The 21240-nt window shown below is 35.2% G+C and overlaps 1 protein-coding gene across 1 annotated transcript; it reads right to left on the reverse strand.

The window, feature by feature from the left end:
- Nucleotides 1–17018: 17018 nt before the first annotated feature.
- On the reverse strand, nucleotides 17019–19151 carry LOC107917348 (uncharacterized). The gene is made up of 6 exons (XM_016846705.1): nucleotides 18981–19151; nucleotides 18757–18858; nucleotides 18271–18401; nucleotides 18090–18162; nucleotides 17915–18008; nucleotides 17019–17149 (listed from the first exon to the last, which is right to left on the reverse strand). Exons 1-6 carry the CDS (start codon nucleotides 19149–19151, stop codon nucleotides 17019–17021), a joined length of 702 nt encoding a protein of 233 aa, XP_016702194.1.
- Between the last annotated feature and the right edge of the window lie 2089 nt (nucleotides 19152–21240).

The raw sequence follows: 21240 nt of genomic DNA on the forward strand, positions 1-21240 counted from the left end.
ATAAAAAATCACTTTGTAAAAGTTGTTTATCTATCAATAATCTTTCATTTTCTACCATAAATTTCTAATTTCCAGCATAATACATCCATGACCCATTTTCATACCTTGATAACTTTTCAAATTAATCCCTCAAATAGAGAGATTAAGCTATCCTGGTTTCAAAAATACCAAAATTACTAAAAACGGGACAAGAGAACTTACCCAATTAAGCCTTGAAAGTTGCCCCCCTCTCTCCTAGGGTTGCCATAAAATTTTAGGTTGAAGATGATGAAAATAAGATGATATATTTCTTTTCATCTTTTAATTAATTAAGTATTTTGGTATTTTCAATTTTGTCATTATCCTTTTTCTATAATTCCATGGATGAGTCATCAAGAAAAATCTACATACTTTTCTTAATGGTCTAATTACCATATAAGAGCCTTAAGTTTTGAATTCCATAGCTATTTGATCCTTATAGCTACTAGAATTCAACTTTCACATTTTATACGATTTAGTCATTCTAGTAATTAAGCACTTAATTGATAAAATTTTCGTTTCAAAATTTTCAAATGACATGCATATTATAATACGAACCATATAATAAAATAAAAATAAATTATATTTTTATTTGTAGTCCCGAAACTACTATTCTGATTTCACTGAAAATGGGCTGTTACACTAACTCTCTCAACTTTCTCAATTTTCTCAAGTTCTTGTTCTAATTTTTTTATATTCTCGTTTAAAAATATTAGCTTTTTTTAATTATTCTGTATTTTATTCGTTCAGATTAGTTTTCACAAATGACAACATCTCTAATCCGTTTCGATGACAATCACATTTTCGCCACTCAAGTAGTTATGGTAAGACGAAAATTTAATTTTTGTTATTTTTTATTAAGTTAAATTTCAATTTTTTTTAAAACTAAAATAATTTTTTTTTGTCGTTATAAATAGGCAGATTATCATGTTTTGGAGGCATTCATCCATAATTTGGCAAAGCTTCTAATCTCTGAAATTTGTGGTTACTTGTAGAGGTGATCATGGGTTGGGCTACCCGGCCGACCCAAAGGCCTTCCCGAAAAATGAGAGGGTTAGGTAAAAATATAGGCCCAAAATATGGGTTTGAGCAAAAAATGAGGCTCGTTTAGAAAATAGGCTGGGCCTCGGGTAAAACTTTTTTGGCCCAAGTCCGACTTAGCTCGGCCCGAATTATATACTAAATAATTTTTTTTATTTTTAATCATATTTAATTTTTTATTTTTAATTTTAATATAACCACTTTTTATTATATTTTCAATTTGTGTATTATTTTAAGAATTATTTTAGTCTCATTTTTTATTTGTTTCTTGTTTTAATATTTATTTTAATATTTTTAAATATATTTGGTTTATTATATTTTTAATTTTTTTATATAATAAAATAAGCTAAAAAATTAATATGGGTCGGGCCGGGCTCGGGCTTAGCAATTTTTATTTGGGCCGGGCTTAGACAAATTTTCAGGCCCATATTCCAGGCCAGGCTAGGCCCGGGCTTAGAAAACGGGCCTAAAATTTTGTCTGGGTTCAGCCTGGCCTACGATCACCTCTAGTTACTTGCGAGAGGTAAGATTCTTGCATACGTCTCGTATGCTCAGGGGCTGCAAACTAGATTCTAGAGTCATCAGCGTGTTGGTGGAAATATGGAGACCTAGGACACACACTTTCCATCTTCCATACGGCGAGTGTACAATCACGCTAGAGGACGTGGTGTTACAACTCAGTCTATCGGTGGATGTGCCAACTGTCACGGGAGTAGCAATCATTCCTGGTAAAGAGGATCTTTACACAACATTATTGGGGAAGGTCCCGAACAAGTTTGATGATGGTCGAATATCAATGAATTTGTTGGCGAAAAATTTCGAAAAGCTTCTTTTGCACGCGTTCGAGGTCGTCAAAGAACAATAAGCTCAAGCATTCATCCTTTAGTTAACCAGGGACATTTTAATGCCTGATAAATCTCAAAATTTGGTGTACTTAAGGTGACTACTACACCTAGTAGACTTCAAAGAATACAGATAACTCAGTTGGTGATGAATTATGTTGGCCACGTTATACTAGGAGTTGTGTCGAGCCACAGAACCAGATAAGATGTCCTATCCTACTGCAGTCGTGGGCATAATGGTGGCTACCATTTCTACGTCCCCGAGTGAATGACCCATATATATTTCCGTTGGTGACATGGTAAAATTTATTTTTTAATAAATACGCAACTTGTACAGTAAATGTTTTTATTTATTATATGTTTGAACTAACGTATCGCTTTTATAGGTGAAACTATGGGTCGAGTTACGTGAGACTACCCGAGAAGTTGGAAGATATTAGGTTGTTGTTAGATCAACACTTGGAAGTCGATGTTAATTACTTATTCTAACGAACCTATATTAATTACACAATGATTTGTAAAATAAAATTTCGTACATAACAAAATTTACAATTGTGCATTTCAGTTTGAATGGATGCCATACGTCGACACCGATATCATATCTTGCATCCCGTCGGAAGTGTTGGCCAATCGGGGGATGTGGGACGTAAAAGTGCCATTGATAATGTACGTGACGGTGGAAATGCATGAATCGGACCAGGTGATGTGATAGTTTGGGTAGAGACAACAAAATCCACTGCCACTGCGAGACTTGAATAAGCTGCACAACGTGGATATGCGAGGGAAGACCGACGAGGATTGGCGAGAGGTTCATAAGGACGCCATCGAGGCTTGGGATTGTAGGATGGAATTCTCACCCATCATAGAACCATTTTTCTTAGCGGATATGGTAGCCTATTTAGAGTACTTGACATGGTTCAAAGTTGTCGGCGAGCCATATCTACTATCAGTGGAGGCGTGGAGTAAGCAACTTTATCAAAAGAGGCAACAATGATCACCCCAGCAGCAGTGTAGGGCCAGACGCAATCGCACAATGGGTTCGTCATCAGTTTTGCCAGAAGAATTTTAGCCTATGTCTGCGCAATATCCTAGCCAGTTCACTTCACTTATTCCTAATCATTTCACTAACCCCGTTTTTTTCACAAGCACCACACTACGACCACTACCGCACGTTCTCGATTCTTCTATTCTTGCAAGTTCATATTTTAGGGCATTGCTGTCCCCCACAATCTACACCCCATATCGACGTCGATGTCGACCCAAATGTCTGGCTAGAGGCGAACAGATGCATCATCACCGATGATGACATCGATACAAATGCTGATTCAATTTTCGTTGTTAGTGTCGATGCCCAAGTCAATACTGACGTATCCAGGTTTTGTGGCACCTTACGGTTACACGCCAATAGTGACGCAAACACCACCCGTGTCATTGTTTTATTAGGATGGGTCATCGTGCAACTGTCTGCCGGTAGAGTGGAGGATATACGATGGGAGGCTAAGACAACACCACACTTGAGAACGGAGGATGGCAATGGAGATGAATACAAGAACGAAGAAGAATATGATGACGATGGTGAAGATTGAGATGAGCAAGAGGGTAGGGGTGAAGGCGATAATGATGAGGGGTAACGATTAAGTTGATTGGCCTACAACTCTAATTGTGTATAGAAATCCCACTTGCCTCTATTGTCCACCGCACTGTGGTATACATTCCCCCTGAGGACACAATCGATGTAATTTTTTATTATTACTATGATGTAAATATATATGACATAAATAAAGAAACCATAAATTTTCATTCCAACGTTATATTTGTCTTTATTACATTTTAAAGTAAGTTATATCTAAGTTAATAAGAAATAAAAAATTTGGAACACTAGAATAATAGAAACATTGTAATGAATATATTCTCTAATAGAGAATAATCCTATCGACGTTGAGGCCCCAAAGTGCCCCTCAACACAAAACATGTTTCTTTTGTATGCCTCGGGTTCCTACAGTACTTGCATAACCTCTATTGACTGTCCCTTTCTTGAGTATCTAGCCATAGATGTTTCAGGGACATCGTAGTAAGAGCTTTGCAACAAGCCAGTGAACCCACCGCAAAACCATGTAGTAGGAATTTCTATTTCAACTTCAGTTCCAATATTAGTCGTAATGGTGATCGAAGATGGGTTTGATCTGTCAGCCTCTACAAACTTGATGTATAACTCTATTACAGCATTTCCCCTTGAGTCGTATGATGATATGACCATCTCGAGTTGGAGCTCACCATTCACATCAAATATGTCATACCTATAGGGGTCAACGGAAGCAAGATATCTATATTGCAACCTCGAAATTCTTCCTCGGGTTGATTCTTTGACTTTTCTCCTGATTTTAGTCCGTAGCTCACACAATTGAATGGTACAATTCCACAAACTGTGCTCCTAAAAATACCACCCCAACCTTTGTATTATAGATTTGACTATTGTAGTAAATAATAGATTTCACTCATCAACTCATTTTTATATCGGTTATAAATTGGATTAACAAAATCAAACAAATAAGTAGAGGGTTGTCAAAAGAAGTACACACGACTCTCACAACTCAACAATTCAATGTTTGATATTAATTTGCTGCGTGTCTGAGTTATGCAAATTATGTCCCTTTAATAGGAAAATAAGCCAGTGATAGAAGGAATACGTGCTTTGAAATCCATTTATGAATACGCATTTGTCGAACAATAATGATGAAATGCAAAGTATTATTTGATAACGTGTTCCTGAAGTTATATAATTTCATCAAAATAGTGCTCCCTATAGTATTTGGCATCTCAAAACGTGCATCTATTATACAAACTTATTCTCTGAGGTAGCTTCTTTTAACTTTCATATATCATGTCGAGATGAAACCATTACCTCCAAAGCCTTTCCTGGGGAAGTTGGGTTCCTGAGGTGATTTTTCATTGTACGGTCATAGGTGGAAGTATACGTGGAGGCCTCAATCGACGACCGTTATGCGGTCACGAATCAAGGTATAAAGGGGAAGCTAGTTGACGGTCATTACGTTGCCACAAGCTCAAACTTTTTGAATACTTAAAAATATTGCCTTATGAATAACATACAGAAGTTTAATGTCATAATCATAGGGAAAAACTATAGGCCTTCCCACTATAATTAATGTAATTTTTTCTCCATTTCCCGCTATAATCATAGGGAAAAATTGTGGGCCTTCCTTCTTATTCGAAAGCCGACACTGTTGTGGACACAAGAGGATTCTTAGGTAGGGAACGACTATTTTGGTGGAGTAAACATGATGCTTCTTTTGGACTAACAATGGTTACCATTATTAAACAGTTCATTAATTACTACAAACGCTGTCGCGCCGACTCGAGTTTGACCTTTACTTCCGCCAAAAAATTCGTTTTCCCCCTAAGAGTCCTCTTTTGTCCGCCTTGGTGTTAGCCTTCGGATAAGAATAAAAGGTTAAAGATATTGGCTATATGGAAATAGAGAAAAAAATTATGCTGATTACACCAGAAAAATCCCTCTATTTTTCCCTATGATTATGACATTAATCTTATCTATGGTATATATAAGGGATTGTTTGTAGGGCATCCAAAAAGCTTGAACTTGTGACTGCGTAACAACCGTCAACTGGCCCCTGGTTATACTCGAACCCATGATCGCGTCACAACTGCCAAATGGGACCTCCACTTAGACTTTGATCCTTGATCTTATCAAGCACAATCACCCCAAAACAATATTTCCCTAGAATGGGTTTTTGAGGTGATGGTCCTATCTCGCTATGACGTATGAAATGTATGTGTTATGAGATGAGTTATCACATCCCCAACTCTTCAAAACTACATATGAAATTCTGCAGTTTTAGTCGAAAACCCTAAACCCAAAAATCTTAAACTTAAAAATATTAAAACCCTAATCTTGAGAGAGAGAAATGTTGGGCATGCTTTTCATTTCTCTCTCCAAAAATGACCTATTCCCCTAAATTTTTAAAAAAATCAACTTATAAGCCTAATTAAAAAAATGGCATATATGGCTAATTTAGCCTAGTCAAAAACGGGGTCTAAAATCTAACAATTAGGAGTAAATTACAATTAGAATTAAAATGGAAGCTAAACAAAAATAGTAAAAACCTAAATTAAGAGTCAAATAAATTAATTTTAAAAAATTGAATGTAGAAAACAGAGGGACCTATAGAACAATTTATTTGCTCGAAATTGTAAAATTAGAATCAATTTAAAAAGTTCAAGGATCAATTGTGCAATTTTAAAAGGCGAAGGTCCCTCAAAAATAACTCAAGAAACACGGAGGGACCCTTGCCCAAATAAAAAAGGCGTAGAGATTTTTAAAAACACAAAGGGACTGGATTGCAATTTTCCCATCCCTGCTATGAGAGTTCAAAACCCCATCTTTTTTGTTTTTCTTAGAAGCTGATTTCTTTCTCTCCGCTGCCGGCGAAACCAAAAGTTTAATGGGCTTTGGACTTAATTTAAAAACAGCCGAATTGGACTTAAAAATGAACTGGGCCTTGGACTGATTACCATTTCAAAATTTTAAAAATTTAATTCGGCTTTTGAAAACGGAATTTTCCAAAACAAATTCTGAACAGATTTGGGTTTTAATATATTTTTCTCTTTTTAATTTTTTGATTTTTCAAAAAAAAATTGATATTATTTTTATTTATCAAAAGCAAACATAAGTGGATATCTACCCACCTCATGCCATAATTTTATAATTTTAAAATATTGAAACCAAAATTTAATTAAATCTAATTCAATTCATTTTTAACATCCTTAAAACTTAAGGTAGAAGGTTCTAACTTAAAAAAATAAAATTATAGTAAATACGAAAAAATTATAAAGAATAGTAAAAAATGAAAAAATATATATGAAAGTGCAAAAAAAAAAGAAATTATAAAAATTATTATAAATTACAAAAATATATTATAAAAATTGAAAAATATTCAAAATATTCAAAAAAAGAAAAAGTATATGAAGTATAAAAAATAAATATTATTAATATTATTAAAAATATTATAAAATATAAAAAAGCGCAAAAAATTATATAAAATTTTAAAAAAGGGTGAGTATTTGATACACTGACAATATACTTTTTTTTATTCCACAAACAATCTTAAAAAAATTGGCATGTGTCTTTTTCTTTTTTTAAATATTTATTTTTTTAACATTTTAGTATACCTCTATAAGACACTTGTCAGCCCGTTAATCCTACCTGTAGAGTCTAAATATAGAAATATATTTTTAAATCTCTACTAATAATGTACCAAATAATTTTCCTTACAAAAAATATAGAAATATAAAAATATAAAAAAAATCTACAATTTTATAAGCAACCTTGGTTGGCACTTAACTTCTCAACCCATTTCCCCATTGTAGTGTACCTCTCAAAACACTCCCTTGTCATTGACGATGGACAAAAGGGATGCAAGCTTTGGAAGAACTCACGGCGTACGAGCACAACAAATAGCTTTAGGGATCAAAACTAGTATTTTATAAATTTTAATAGGTGTTTTAGTGTTAATGTGGTTGTGTGAAAATGAAAAGAAATTACTTTTCATAATTTTAAATTTGTTTTATAATTTTTTTATGATTTTGTAATATTTTTTATATTTTTAAATATTATTTTTCATAACTTTAACATTTTTATATATTTTTTTCATAATTTATATAATTTAAATGTACTTTTATTTTTAATAAATTTTAGTATATTTGGCTATTTTTAATAAAATTTATAATTTATATATTTTTCATGTATAATATTTTTCTATATCATTATAATTTTTTGCACTTTTATATTTTTATAATTTTTAATTATTTCTATGATTTTTGTAAAGTTTATGATTTTAATTATAAAATACTAGTTTTTGCCACGTGATACAATCTTGGCATGTCAGTTGACGAACACAATTCAGAAAAATGACTGACGTTACTCTATAATAATTAACCATTAACTTTAATGGTTAAATGTGTTAATTGGAATGAAATTTTAATATTCAATGGCACAACTGAGTTAAAAAAAAATATAAGGGCTTAATTGATTTTTTTCAATGACTTTAAAGCCCCTTTAATGTTAGAAATGTCCCTATAAAATAATGAAAAAATCAATTAAGACTTTAATTAAAAATTGCAATTGATTGAGTTTTTAATTGAAAGTTAGAAATCATTTGAGCTTTTGAAATATGATACTTGATCAAAGTGCAGCCGTTAAGTGGTGACATAGCAATTAGCATGAGTAAATGAAGATATGGCGGCTTACGAGGCTTTTGACATAACAAAAATGTTAATGGAGGGCTTAATTGATTTTTCAAATTTCAAAAATTACTATAATATTATAACAAGTTTATAAAACTATAAAACTTAGGAAAATAATAAAAATTAATGAAAATATAAAAATATTATAAAAAATTTGAAATATATAAAAACATGGAAAAATTATAAAATATTATTAAAAATGGTTGAATATATAAATATTATTAGTATATTATGAAAAATATGAAAATATTATAAAAATTTAGAAATGATAGAAAAATAATTAAAGGCTATAGAAAATTATATAAAAATATTAAAGTTGTTAGCTCAATAATGGACCGAAAACACCATCGAAATAGTTAAGAGGGAGGCAAATTGACCTTTTAAAAATTTGGTGGAAGCAGTGAAAGAATAAGAAACAATTGACACAGCGATTTAGGGCCAGTTCTGCATTGCTTTTCAAAAGCACTTCTGGCTCCAAAAGTATTTCTGGAAGAAAAGCTGTGCAGAACAAGCTGCTTTTGGCTGAAATTTTTAGCTTTTCAGAAGTGCTTTTCAAAAGCACTTCTGAAAAGGAGAAGCTAAAATTTTTAGCTTTTCCTCTCCCAAAAACACTTTTAATGCTTAATTACTTTTTCACCCCTCCAATAACATAGTACTTTCTCTTTTTTTTTTCTTGGTACTTAATTACAAATGTGTTAAAATCATTAATTAAAAATAAAAAATATTTTTTAAAATACTAATTACAAATATTTAATAGTTATATTTAAATATTTAAAATATAGTTTATATATTCTAATTAAATTTTATAAATAATTAATATTTATTGCTTCAAAATATTTAAAATTTATATTTTATATATTAAAATATTAACAAGAAGTTATAATAATTTTTTTATATTCTTACTAAAATATAATAATATTAACTAATTTAAATATTATTTAAATGCATATTGTTACTTTATAATAACATGTCTAAAATTGACATTTTATTTCTCAAAAGTACTTTTTAACAGCAATGCTAAACACTCAAATTTTAAACCAAACTTTTCAAAAGCACTTCTTAAAAACACTTTTTCACAGCACTTTTCAAAAGCATTGCCAAACTAGCCCTTAGAGTGGTTCGGCCACAATTGCTTACTCCACTATCTTAGCTTTTCACAACTAATTTTTTTTTTCAAATTTACTAATTTGATCGGCCTTTGAGGACAATGTTTAATCTTACAACTTCCTTTAGATTTCTACACAAATCTTAATACTCAAACCCTCTCAAAAAGAAATAAATAAGCAAACAAAGAAATAACCCTTACCAGATCAAAGTGTTTACCAATTAAACACAATTACAAAGAAGAACACTTGAGCTAATAGAATAACAATGAAAGCTCACAAGTGTATGTAAGAAAAATATAGGAAGATTGAGCATTAAGATTGTTTGATTGATCTTTAAGTTTTAAGAATCTCTATTGTTGTTGTAAGACTTTTGGAAGCTGATATTTATACCCTTCAATTGATTTCCAACTATTGTGGTTGTTGGGATATTGAATAGAGCCGTTGAGGATAAATATACCAGTGCATTAATTTCACTTGCAACAATAAGTATTGATATTTTTCTAAAAGTATCGATAAAAAAATATTTAATGCCTAATTTAATGACTGTTGGAACTAAAACTATCGATACCAAAAGAAATTTATCGATATCAAACAAAAGGTATCGATACTATATCGATACTTAATAAATCCTTTGGAAGTCAGAATGCCAATTTGGTATCGATATTAAAGAAGGTATCGATAAATGTGTACTTCTATCGATACTTAAATAATTTTATCAATACCAAGCAAAACGTATTGATACCATATTGAAACTTGGTAAATATTTTAAAAAACAGAATGCCATTTTTGTATCGATATCAAAAAAGGTATCAATAAATTTGTGAATATATCGATACTCATTTAAATTTATCAATACTTGACAAGAAGTATCGATACTGGATTGATACTTTTTGGGCTGGAGCAATTTTAACTTGGTTGAAAAATGTCTAAGACTTTGTTTTAACTAACTTGGATTTTAAAAAAAATTCTAAGTATAAGTTAAATATATTTTCTTTTAAGATATCATTTAAGACTAACTTTTTGCCAAATATTGTTTTAAAATTATTTTTAATCAAAACATAATATTTGTTATATCAAAATTATTTTCCAAGTAAATCTTAGTTTAACAATCTTCCCCTTTTTTTTTATATAACAAACTATTTTGGTAAATTTGGTTTTGAATAAGTTTGCTCCCCCTTTCTAAAAATTATTTTCAATTTAAAGCTTAGAAAAAAGTTGTTGTTTATTTTAAAAATTTGCCATTCGTTTATGAATTGGTAATTCAATTTTAGTTAAAGATATTTTGAAAAAAAATTATCAATCATTCATCGAAATTAAATTTACCTTTCTTTTCTCCCCCTTTTTTGTTATATCAAAATAAAACAAGTAAAACTCAAGAAAGAGATTGAAACGGTTAGTTCAATATACCAAAATAAACATTTAGCGTAAACAAACAAATACATAGGAAACAAATTAAAAAGAGCTAATGATGCACATGAAAATGTATGAATTTGCAACACCTATCCTAATCCTTTTGAGGAGGAGGAGGCGGAGGAGGAAAATTAGCCACAAGTTGAGCTAATTGATCTTCCAAAGATGACAACCTTGAACCCATGTTATCTTCCAACCTAGACACCTTACAGTCTAATCCTCTATATTCCTCTTGTACTAATCTAATAGCATCAAATATGGCAAGAGTATCAGCATAGAACGATGGTGCTTGCGGTGGAGCAGATGAAGAAGCAGGTGGCGGAACTTGCTTAGGTGGAGGTACATCATCGAGATTGCCTCCAAAGTCTTCATCATATTGGGCATTAGTTGACAACCTTTGATCCATTCAATAGAGATAAAGTCCAACCGATACCCGGCATGACGAAGTGCCCGAAAATCTATAGGTTGGTGTTTCTTTATAGGAGGGTCACCACGAGCTTTGATATGAAGACGAGTGAAAATATAATAAAGGTAGGTCCCAAAAGGAAGAGTTAATGAGCTATCGAGCTCCTTTCTAATGACCTTAGTTATATCATTGAACATGAGAAGCGTGAGGTTGAGACGCCTATTGGACTTAAAACAATTGATCCACCAATAGTCGATGGACCAAATGACTACATGTTTAGAAATAGGCCTAAGAACCTAAGTAATAATGAAGTGCAAAAGACAATCATGAACGTTTAGATTAGCAACAAGATGGGACTCAACATATAATGTGGGACTAAATGTGCCTTTTTTCATTAGAGACACCACCAGAGGGTAAGGATAATAAAATTTTGAAATCTTCAAGAGTGAGGCAAATAAGAGTGTTCATCAAATATGAGTTAATGGAAATAATAGACTCGTCTGACTCATTACGTTCAAGCTTGGTATTAGAATAAAAGGCCTGGACAAGATTTTCAAAAGTCAGAACAGTTTTTGAAGAAGTCAATCCATTGCCAATCTTATAAAATTTGAAGGTGATAGAAATTCATAGTCTTTAAAGCACCTAAATCAAGTGGTCTAGAGGTGTTAACAAGCTTAGATGCAAAATAGTTATTAAATTGCATTCGTTCCCTTGGAGAACGAAAACATTCACTAAGGGATGAACTAGACCCACTAGAAGGGATGGAGGAATGAGCATCGATCTTAGATTGTTTCTTTAAAGGCATTGTAACAAAATAAGGCACTAGACACACTAAAATAACTCAAAAAATTTGTTTGGGAATTTCTACGAGCACTTGGTGGGCAAAAGGCAAAATAAATTTTTTAAAAAATATGGGTAAGTTTAAGGCAACCTCTTGTACGAAGCATAATATATGTATGTTCTAAATCAATCCAATAACTTAATATTCAACTAATAATTTAACCAAAATTGAACAAAAATCGAAGTTGAAAAATATGATTTTTTACCTCAAAATTTACTTTGAAAAGATGAAATTCCTTAACAATCTTGTTGAATCCTTGTTAAAAATGACAATGTGGGTTCCTTTGTTTGAATATTTTAAGGAAAAGATGGAAGCTTTGAGAAATTTGAGAGATTTGAGAGTTAGGGTTGAAAGGGTTTCAAAATCGGGTGAAGAGAAAAATTTGGGGAAAAACTATTTTGAATTTAACACGCTGCAGAATATTTAAATCCCAATAGGTATCGACAATTTTTCATAAGTATCAATACTTTTTATAAAGTATCTATATTTTTGTATCAGTGTCGATACCAAATGCCCATTCTATTTTGCTAAGTGCCTATTCTGTTTTGCTAAGTGCAAATTTATTTCCAAACTTAGTTTTTAAGTCCTAATATGTTATGAACTATTCTAAAATGACTTCTTAGGAATTTTTAATGATTTCATATGCTTAGAAATGTCAAATTCAAGTATGATGCATATGAAACATAGTACATGTAACATTCCTCACCCGGTCCTATCGCCGAACCTGAGTTACAGGATGCTACATCAACCAACGAAACTTAATCACATGCATATGCAGTTCTGAATAAGAACAACGACTACTAAAATTAACATTTAAAGAAAAGTTCATTGACTAATTTAAACATTTAAATGACAATAGGAATAGTTTTAGCTATAATTAAAGTTTATATGAAACAATGAACATAAGATTTAGAGTGGTTCGACCCCAATTGCCTACTCTATTACCTTAGCTTTCCACAACTAAGGATTTTCCCAAATTCACTAATGTGTTCAACCTTTGAGGAAAAGATTTAACCTTACAACTCTCTTAAGATTTCTATCCCAAATATTAAGATAAACCCTTTCAAAGAATTACAAAGAAGCAAACAAAAAGATAATCCTAACAAGATCAGAATGTTTGCAAATTAAGCACAAATAAACAAGAATACACTTGAGAAAAAGAAAGAAAATGAGAGCTCACAAGTGTATATAGGAAAATTATAGAAGTATTGAGTACAAAGGTTATTTGATTGATGATTTTGCTTGAATATGCTTTCTTATTGTTGTAGGAACTTTAGAAGCTAGTATTTATACCCCATAATTGATTTCCAACAGTTGAGGTTGTTGTGGTAGTTAGTAGAACTATTGGGGATATGAAAACCAGAGCATTTAATACACCTGCAATAGTGTGTATCAATACCAAATAAAAAGGTATCAGTAATTTTTGTAATAAATGCTAAATTCATTGACTGTTGGAGTTTAAATATCGATACCAAAACATTTTTATCAATAATTTATGAAATGGTATCGATACTGTATCGATACTTTGTAGTATTTGTGAAAAACAAAATGTCATTTTGGTGTCGCTTTTTAGACGAGGTATCGATAATTTAAAAAATACCGATACTTGGCCAAAAAGGTATCAATACTTTTTGTCCTGGAGTAATTTTGACTTGTTTGAAAATTATTTGATTTGTTAAAAGTCTTTTTACTAAGTGAAAATCATTTTTGTAACACCCTTAACCCGTATCCGTCGCCAGAGAAGGGTTACAAAGCATTACTGGAATATACAGATCAAGTAGACAAATATTTTATTTTATACAGTATTCATGTCAGAAATCAAACATAAAGTCCATTATATGAACCCTCGAGGTCCAAAACATGCATTAGAAATGAGTCGAGACTAAACTGGGTACTTAGAATTTTTTTTTGCAAAATCTCAAAATTTTTCCTAGATGCAGGGGCCACATGCTCAGGCCGTGTGGTTCACACGACTGAGAGACATGCCTGTGTCTCAGACCGTGTAACTCTCTAACTTGGGTCACAAGGCCAATCCATACGCCCGTATGCTAGGCCATGTGTGGATGCAGGGGTCACACGGCAAATCCACACGCCCGTGTGCCAAGCCATGTGATTAATTCTGAGCATTCTGTTTTGACATTTTAAAGATGTCGGGGACACACGGCTAAGCCACATGCCCATGTGCTAGGCCGTGTATCACACACGCCCGTGGTTTTGCCCTCATGGATGAAAATAGGCTATTTTCCAAGCCATATTTCTTACCCATTTTGTCTTCCTCCTACACCAATACTTTAACATATTTACTAGCCATTTTAAAACAATTAATTCAAGTCAAAATTGAGTCTCATGCATGACATATAATCACATAAAACCAATGTGCTCTTAAGCACCTTAGATGACACTTTACCATCTTGTAACCAAATATTCAAACTGTAACAACCCAAACCCAGCCTAGACGTTATGGTCGAATCTGGCGATGTCACATGGAAGGGATTTTGAAAATGGAGCTGACTTGATAAAATCCCTAAGCTTATAACCCCCTTAATTACTGTCATTTATTTCAAAACGTATATTCAATTAGTCAACTTACCTTAAAACGTATCAATTTAGCGGAAGCTTCAGAAAATTGTAGTGTTTAAAGAAAACAGTTCGCATTTTAAGAAAATCATGTTTTAGGTATAACCATCATAGTTATAAGCAAGTTAAACCAAAAACCCAAAACCAACACCAAACAGTTTAAAAGAGTTTAGAGAGTCCCAAAAAATACAATCTCTCTAATCTCAATGCCAAAACTTAAATAAAACCATAACACAAAATAAAACAGTAAAAGCGGGTGGTCACCGTCGAGTCCTCCACTGCACTGGTCCGCCTAACTCTCTGGATTACCTGTACAGAATAAATAGGAAAGGGGTGAGTTTACGTAAACTCAGTGTGTAACCCAGCAGAATCAGACATGCAAACATACTGATCATCAAACATCAGACAGATACAAATTAGGGCCTAAGCCTATTATAGATGTAGATGCAGATTCGGGCCTAAGACCATCTTAGATACAAATATAGATGTGCAATTCAGAATCAGAAATCAGATATCCTACCCCATCCTCTACACACCATCACTGACCATCCCTATACACCATGTGGGGTTTAAAACACTCACTCAGCCCTATACACCATGTTGTACCAACGCGACACATAATGGATATAATGCAGTCATGCTGCCAGATAATAGCCATAAACTGCCTTTCAGAACACCTCCTCCATTAAACATCATCCCACCCTAATAACAATATCAGAAACAGAGACGATTATGAAATTTAACATGCTATCAGTCAGATTATAGATAGTCATACATATCAGTAATCATACATGCAGAATTCTATCATGCTCAGTATAGGATATCAGTCAAATAGATCATACAGTTTGGGGTTTTTTAGCCCTTACCAACCCTACAGTAGGCCCACAGTCGTTCAGGATGACCCGTGCAACCTTAGGAAAAACTTCAGATAGTGTGGCCCACACTCTCAGATTGGCCTTGCCTGTGTGGATCACACGACCTGGCCCAGTTACCATACGCTCATTTGGCGTGCCAATTTGGGCCCACACGCCTAATTTGGTCTAGCCTGTGTGGCTCATACAGCCACACATCGACCTTCACACGGCTGTGTCTTGTACACGACCTAGCCTTTGTCGATCACACAACCGTGCCGTCGCACACGGCCTACTACACGTCCGTGTGGCGCTGACAGTAGGGTTTTTCAGCTTTTTCTAAATCCCGTTTTTCTGTGTTTTGGGTACACACCTGGTATCATTTCGACGCGAAAACTCTCGAGCCTTCAAAAGCCTAAAAACCAGAATATCCAACATCGATTTAGCAACTGATTAAAGGATTCCGATATAAATGAACTATTAGAAACCCGACTTACCACCGACGAAGAACCTTCGTTAACACTTGTTAAACCAAATAAAAGAGTCTCACAGCTTGAAACCTCCACCTATACCATCAATTGCAGTAGAGATCAGATTCTTAATCACTCATTACACAATTACAACGAACAGAGATAAAAGACTTATCGAACCCGCACAAGTGTAAATCATGTTGCTAAGAGAAAAGATAATTAGGGAATCAAAAAGGAAAAAGAAGAGAGAAAGTTGTAAGAGAATTTCGGTAGAGTGATGAGAGAAACAAAATATCAGAAGGAGAGGGATTTTTGAAAAAGAAAGAAAATAAGATAACCCCTTATATTTCTCCCCACTAAACCACTAACACCTAACTTCTTAGAATTTACATTCGACTGAAACACTGACGCAACACCGAGCAAAAATATCAACCACGCTCGTGCAGGGATTCGAACATAGAACCTCCACACAACACACATACTCTCTTATCACTCGAACAAGCAGCCTCATTCTAATATAGTGTGCAAATAAATAAATATAATCCCACTGAGAAAGGATAGGGCTTAAGTTAGAAAAATACCAAAATTTACCAAGGGTAAGACTTGAACATGGGACCTCTCACAAACACCCAGAACACTTAGCCACTGGAATAGATACATATTTGTTTAAAGATTTTATAGAAGCAGACATAAGAAATTTGGGGTGTTACAACTCTACCTCCCTAAAAGAACTTTCAACCTTGAAATTTACCTGATCAGAACAGATGAGGATACTACTAACGCATCGAGAACTCATGTTCCCACGTGGCCTCCTTAGTACCATGATTCTGCCACAGAACCTTCACTAATTGTATAGACTTTCTCCTCAGAACCTTAACATCATGATCTAGAATCTGAACCGGTTCCTTTTCAAAGGTCAAATCTGGTCTAACCTCAACCTCTTGATGGAAAGAACATGGGAAGGATCAGACCGATACCACATCAACATCGAAACATGAAAGACGTCGTGGATACGGTCTAACTCTGAAGGTAGTTTTAATTTATAAGAAATCGACCCTTTTCACTTTAAAATCTGATACGGCCTAATGAACCTAGGGCTCAACTTGCCCTTACGACCGAATTTCAGAACCTTCTTCCACGGAAAAACCTTCAGAAAGACGAAATCCCCTATAGAACACTAAATATCCCTCCTCTTCAGATCCCCATAAGATGTCTGTCTATCAGAAGCCACTTTTAGACGATCTCGAATCAGTTGAACTTTATCCTTGGCCTCAGAAACCAACTCAGGACCCAATACTCGTCGCTCACCTAATTCAGTCCAACATAATGGAGTGCGGCACTTATGACCATACAGAGCTTCGTAAGGTGCCATTTGAATACTAGCTTGGAAACTGTTGTTGTAGGCGAACTCAACTAGCAGCAAATAATCCTTCCAGCTACCTCAGAAATCAATCAAACAACTCTAAAGCATTTCCTTCAGTATTTGAATCACCCTCTCAGATTGACCATCGGTCTGAAGATGTAATGCAGTACTGAAGTCCAATCTCGAACCCAGAGCCTCGTGTAATTTCTTCAAGAACCAAGATGTGAAGCGAGGATCTCTATCAGAAATAATTGACACTAGAACCCTATGTAGTCTAACTATCTTAGAGATATACAGCTTCACCAACTTCTAAAGAGAAAAGCCCGTCCAAATTGAAATGAAGTGAGCAGACTTGGACAATCGATCCACGATGACCCAAACAGAATCCTTCTTAGTGGGTGTCAAGGGCAACCCACTAATGAAGTCCATCGTTACACGTTCCCATTTTCATAAGGGAATCTTGACTGGCTGCAACAAACCCGAAGGTAACTGGTTCTCAGCCTTAACTTGCTGGCACGTCAGACATCAAGCCACAAGGTCTGTAACCTCACGCTTTAAACTCGGCAACCAGTACAACTCACGAAGGTCGCGATACATCTTACTACCGCCGGGATACATAGCATAAGGGCTACTATGTGCTTCTATCAGAATAGACTGCCTCATATCAGAATTGTTCGGCATACAGATCCATCCTTAAAAACATAACATACCGTCATTGTTTAACCCAAAGTCGGAAGTAGTCCCACTCTCAACCTGCCGAAACTGTAAACCCAGAGACTCATCCCCCAATTGCTTATCCCAAATCTGGTTAATCCAAGTCGGCTTAACTTGCAACTCGGCTAATAGACTCCCATCATCAAACAAACTAAGGCGAGCAAACATCACCCTCAGATCATACATCACTTTACGACTTAGAGCATCGGCTACCACATTAGCTTTACTAGAATGATACTCTATCCTGCAGTCATAGTCTTTAAGTAGTTCAATCCAACGACGTTGCCTAAGATTTAACTCCTTCTGAGTAAGGAGATACTTGAGACTCTTGTGATCGGTGTAGATGATACACCTCTCACCATACAGATAATATCTCCAGATCTTCAACTCAAAGACCACTGCAGCCAACTCAAAATCATGTGTTGGATAGTTTCCTTCCTGTATCTTAAGCTGACGGGATGCATAAGCCACAACCTTACCATCCTACATCAGAACACACCCCAAACCGATATGCGATGCCTCACTGTATACTACAAACTCCTTGCTAGATTTAGGCTGTATCAGAATAAGAGCCTGAGTCAGAATAGACTTGAGCTTCTCAAAGCTCTCTTGCTATGCATCAGTTTAGAAAAAAAGGGACACCCTTACACAAAAGCTTGCTAAGAGGAGCCACAATCAACGAGAACCTCTCGACAAACCGTCGATAGTATCCCACCAAACCTAGAAAGCTACGGATCTCGGATACATTCTTAAGCTCTTTCCAATCCAGCACAACCTCAATCTTTCAAGGATCAACATGAATCCCCTCAGCGGAAACCATGTGCCCTAGAAAAGTTACTTCAAGCAACCAGAACTCACACTTGCTTAACTTAGCATAAAGCCGTTTCTCACGCAGAATCTGAAGCACAACTCTAAGATGTTCATCATACTCATCCTCAGTCTTAGAGTATACCAAAATTTCATCAATGAAAACCACGATAAACTAATCTAGATAGGGTTGGAACATTCAGTTCATCAAATCCATAAATGCAGCCGGAGATTCGTCAGACCAAAAGGCATAACTAGGAACTCGTATTGTCCATAACGAGTTCTAAATCCAATCTTATAAACATCAGCTTCCTTAACCGTCAACTGATGATACCCAGAATGAATATCGATCTTGGAAAGCACAGAAGCCCCTTGGAACTGATCAAATAAGTCACCGATCATCAGAAGTGGATACTTATTCTTCATAGTCAACTTGTTCAACTATCGATTATCGATGCATATCCTTATGGTCTCATCCTTCTTCTTAATGAACAGAACTGATGCTCTCCATAGAGACACACTAGGAGGGATGAAACCACGATCCAGAAGCTGTTGCAGTTGGGCCTTAAGCTCAGTAAGCACTTTCAGTACCATACGATAGGGAGTAATAAACACTGGGGTTGTACCCAGAAGTAGCTCAATCCCAAACTCAACCTCTAGACTAGGAGGCAACCTCGGTAACTCATTAGGAAATACATCCAGAAAATCCTTTACTGTTCTAATATTCCCAACAAAAGAGTTTCTAAAGTAAAAAACATTTATGTAAGTCAAGTACGCCTTACACCATTTTCGAACCAGTTTCTCAGCCACAAGAGTTGAGATCACATTGGATAGATAATCTTGACGCTTGTCGATTACAATCACTTCTCTATCATCCTCAGTCCTTAAAATGACCCTCTTAGTCACACAATCTAGACTAACCCGGTACTTGACCAGCCAGTCCATACCCAGAATCAGATCGAGTTCCCCAAATGGAAACTCTATCAGATTAGCTAGAAATACCGTCTCTTGTGCCACTAAGCGAACATCCCTGTATAGTTTTCTAACCTGAATAGACTGCCCCACCGGACTCAATACAGTGACCTCACTCATAGTGCTCTCAACTGTAATCTCCAAGTTTCTAGATACCGTACTAGCTATGTATGAGTGAGTAGACCATGTGTCTATCAAAGCCAAATAAGGTACATCAAATATAAAGAACACACCGGTGATGAAGTCAGGAGCATCTCTGTCCTCTCAGTGACGTACAGCATAAACTAAAGCAGGTTGCCTCGCCTCCATCTGACCAGCACCTTTGTCTAGTGCTCTCTGTCCATGACCCAAACCGTTACCACCCCTAGCTTGCCTACGCCCCTAGGTGGCTGCTAAACTACCTTCTGTGGCTACACAAAACCCAATGCTTGTATCTGATCTACCCGCTGTGGAAGTCTCTAATACGGTGCTCTAAGGATCCACATCTCAGATAGGCCCTAATCCTCCTTCAACACTCGCCAGATGGTGTCTACCACAATCACCACAAGGCTGCAACCCAGCTGAAGTAGTAGGAGCCCCCACTCTAACTGGCGCATCAGACTTGACCTTTTTCTTAGGCCTCTGCACAGAACTCGAGGGCAACGAATCCTTCTTGTTCTTACCTCTCTCCCTATCTCTATTTTGGCGCTCCGCGCACTTAACATCTTCTACGATCTTCGCCTTCTCAACCAGAACAAAAAAATCACGCTCCCTCTGCAGAGCTATCAAAACCCTCAGATTATTCTAAGCCCATCTTCAAAACGGACGCACCTCTTATACTCAGATGCCACAATGCCTCGAACATAGTAGCTCAACCTTAGAAATTTGGCCTCATACTCAGCCACAGATCGATCACCTTGCGTGAGTTCAAGAACTCATGCCTGCGAGCATCGACGTATGTAGCTCCTACATACTTGCTCTGAAATGTAGTCTTAAAGAATTCCTAAGTCAGATGATCTGGCTGAGTGCCCTCTTTAACTGTTAACTACCACTGTTAAGCCTCATCGCGAAGCAAAGAGTCTGCACCCTTCAATTTCTGCTCGGGGGTACAGTCTAAATCATCCATAATCTTCTCCGTAGCCTCCAACCAATAGTCAGCCACATTAGGGGCGACTCCTGTAACACCCCTAAACAACTCAGCTCCATTAGACAAGAGTTGCTCAGTTATTGACCTTCGGCCCCCAAATCCAAAATTAGGTCTAGCGGCCCTCTCCAATATCCTCAGTATGGCCTGGGAAAATGCGTCATCCCTAACCAAACGACTTGAAGACCCCTTTCCAGTAGTAGGTGACACAAGTGTCTCACTAGTGTCCAAATTTGACATACTGCCTAGAGATGAAGACTCAACTCGAACACCTCTACGGCCTCTACCACGGCCTCGAGTACCACATCTGTGAATTCTACGATTACTCATTATCTAATTTAGGTATATCTACATTAAGAGTTTTATGCATCAGTTCAATGTTTATTAATGGATATTTTATATAATAAATATCAGAAGTTC

This window comes from Gossypium hirsutum, chromosome A01 (assembly GCF_007990345.1).
Source record: "Gossypium hirsutum isolate 1008001.06 chromosome A01, Gossypium_hirsutum_v2.1, whole genome shotgun sequence".
Taxonomy (NCBI): domain Eukaryota; kingdom Viridiplantae; phylum Streptophyta; class Magnoliopsida; order Malvales; family Malvaceae; genus Gossypium; species Gossypium hirsutum.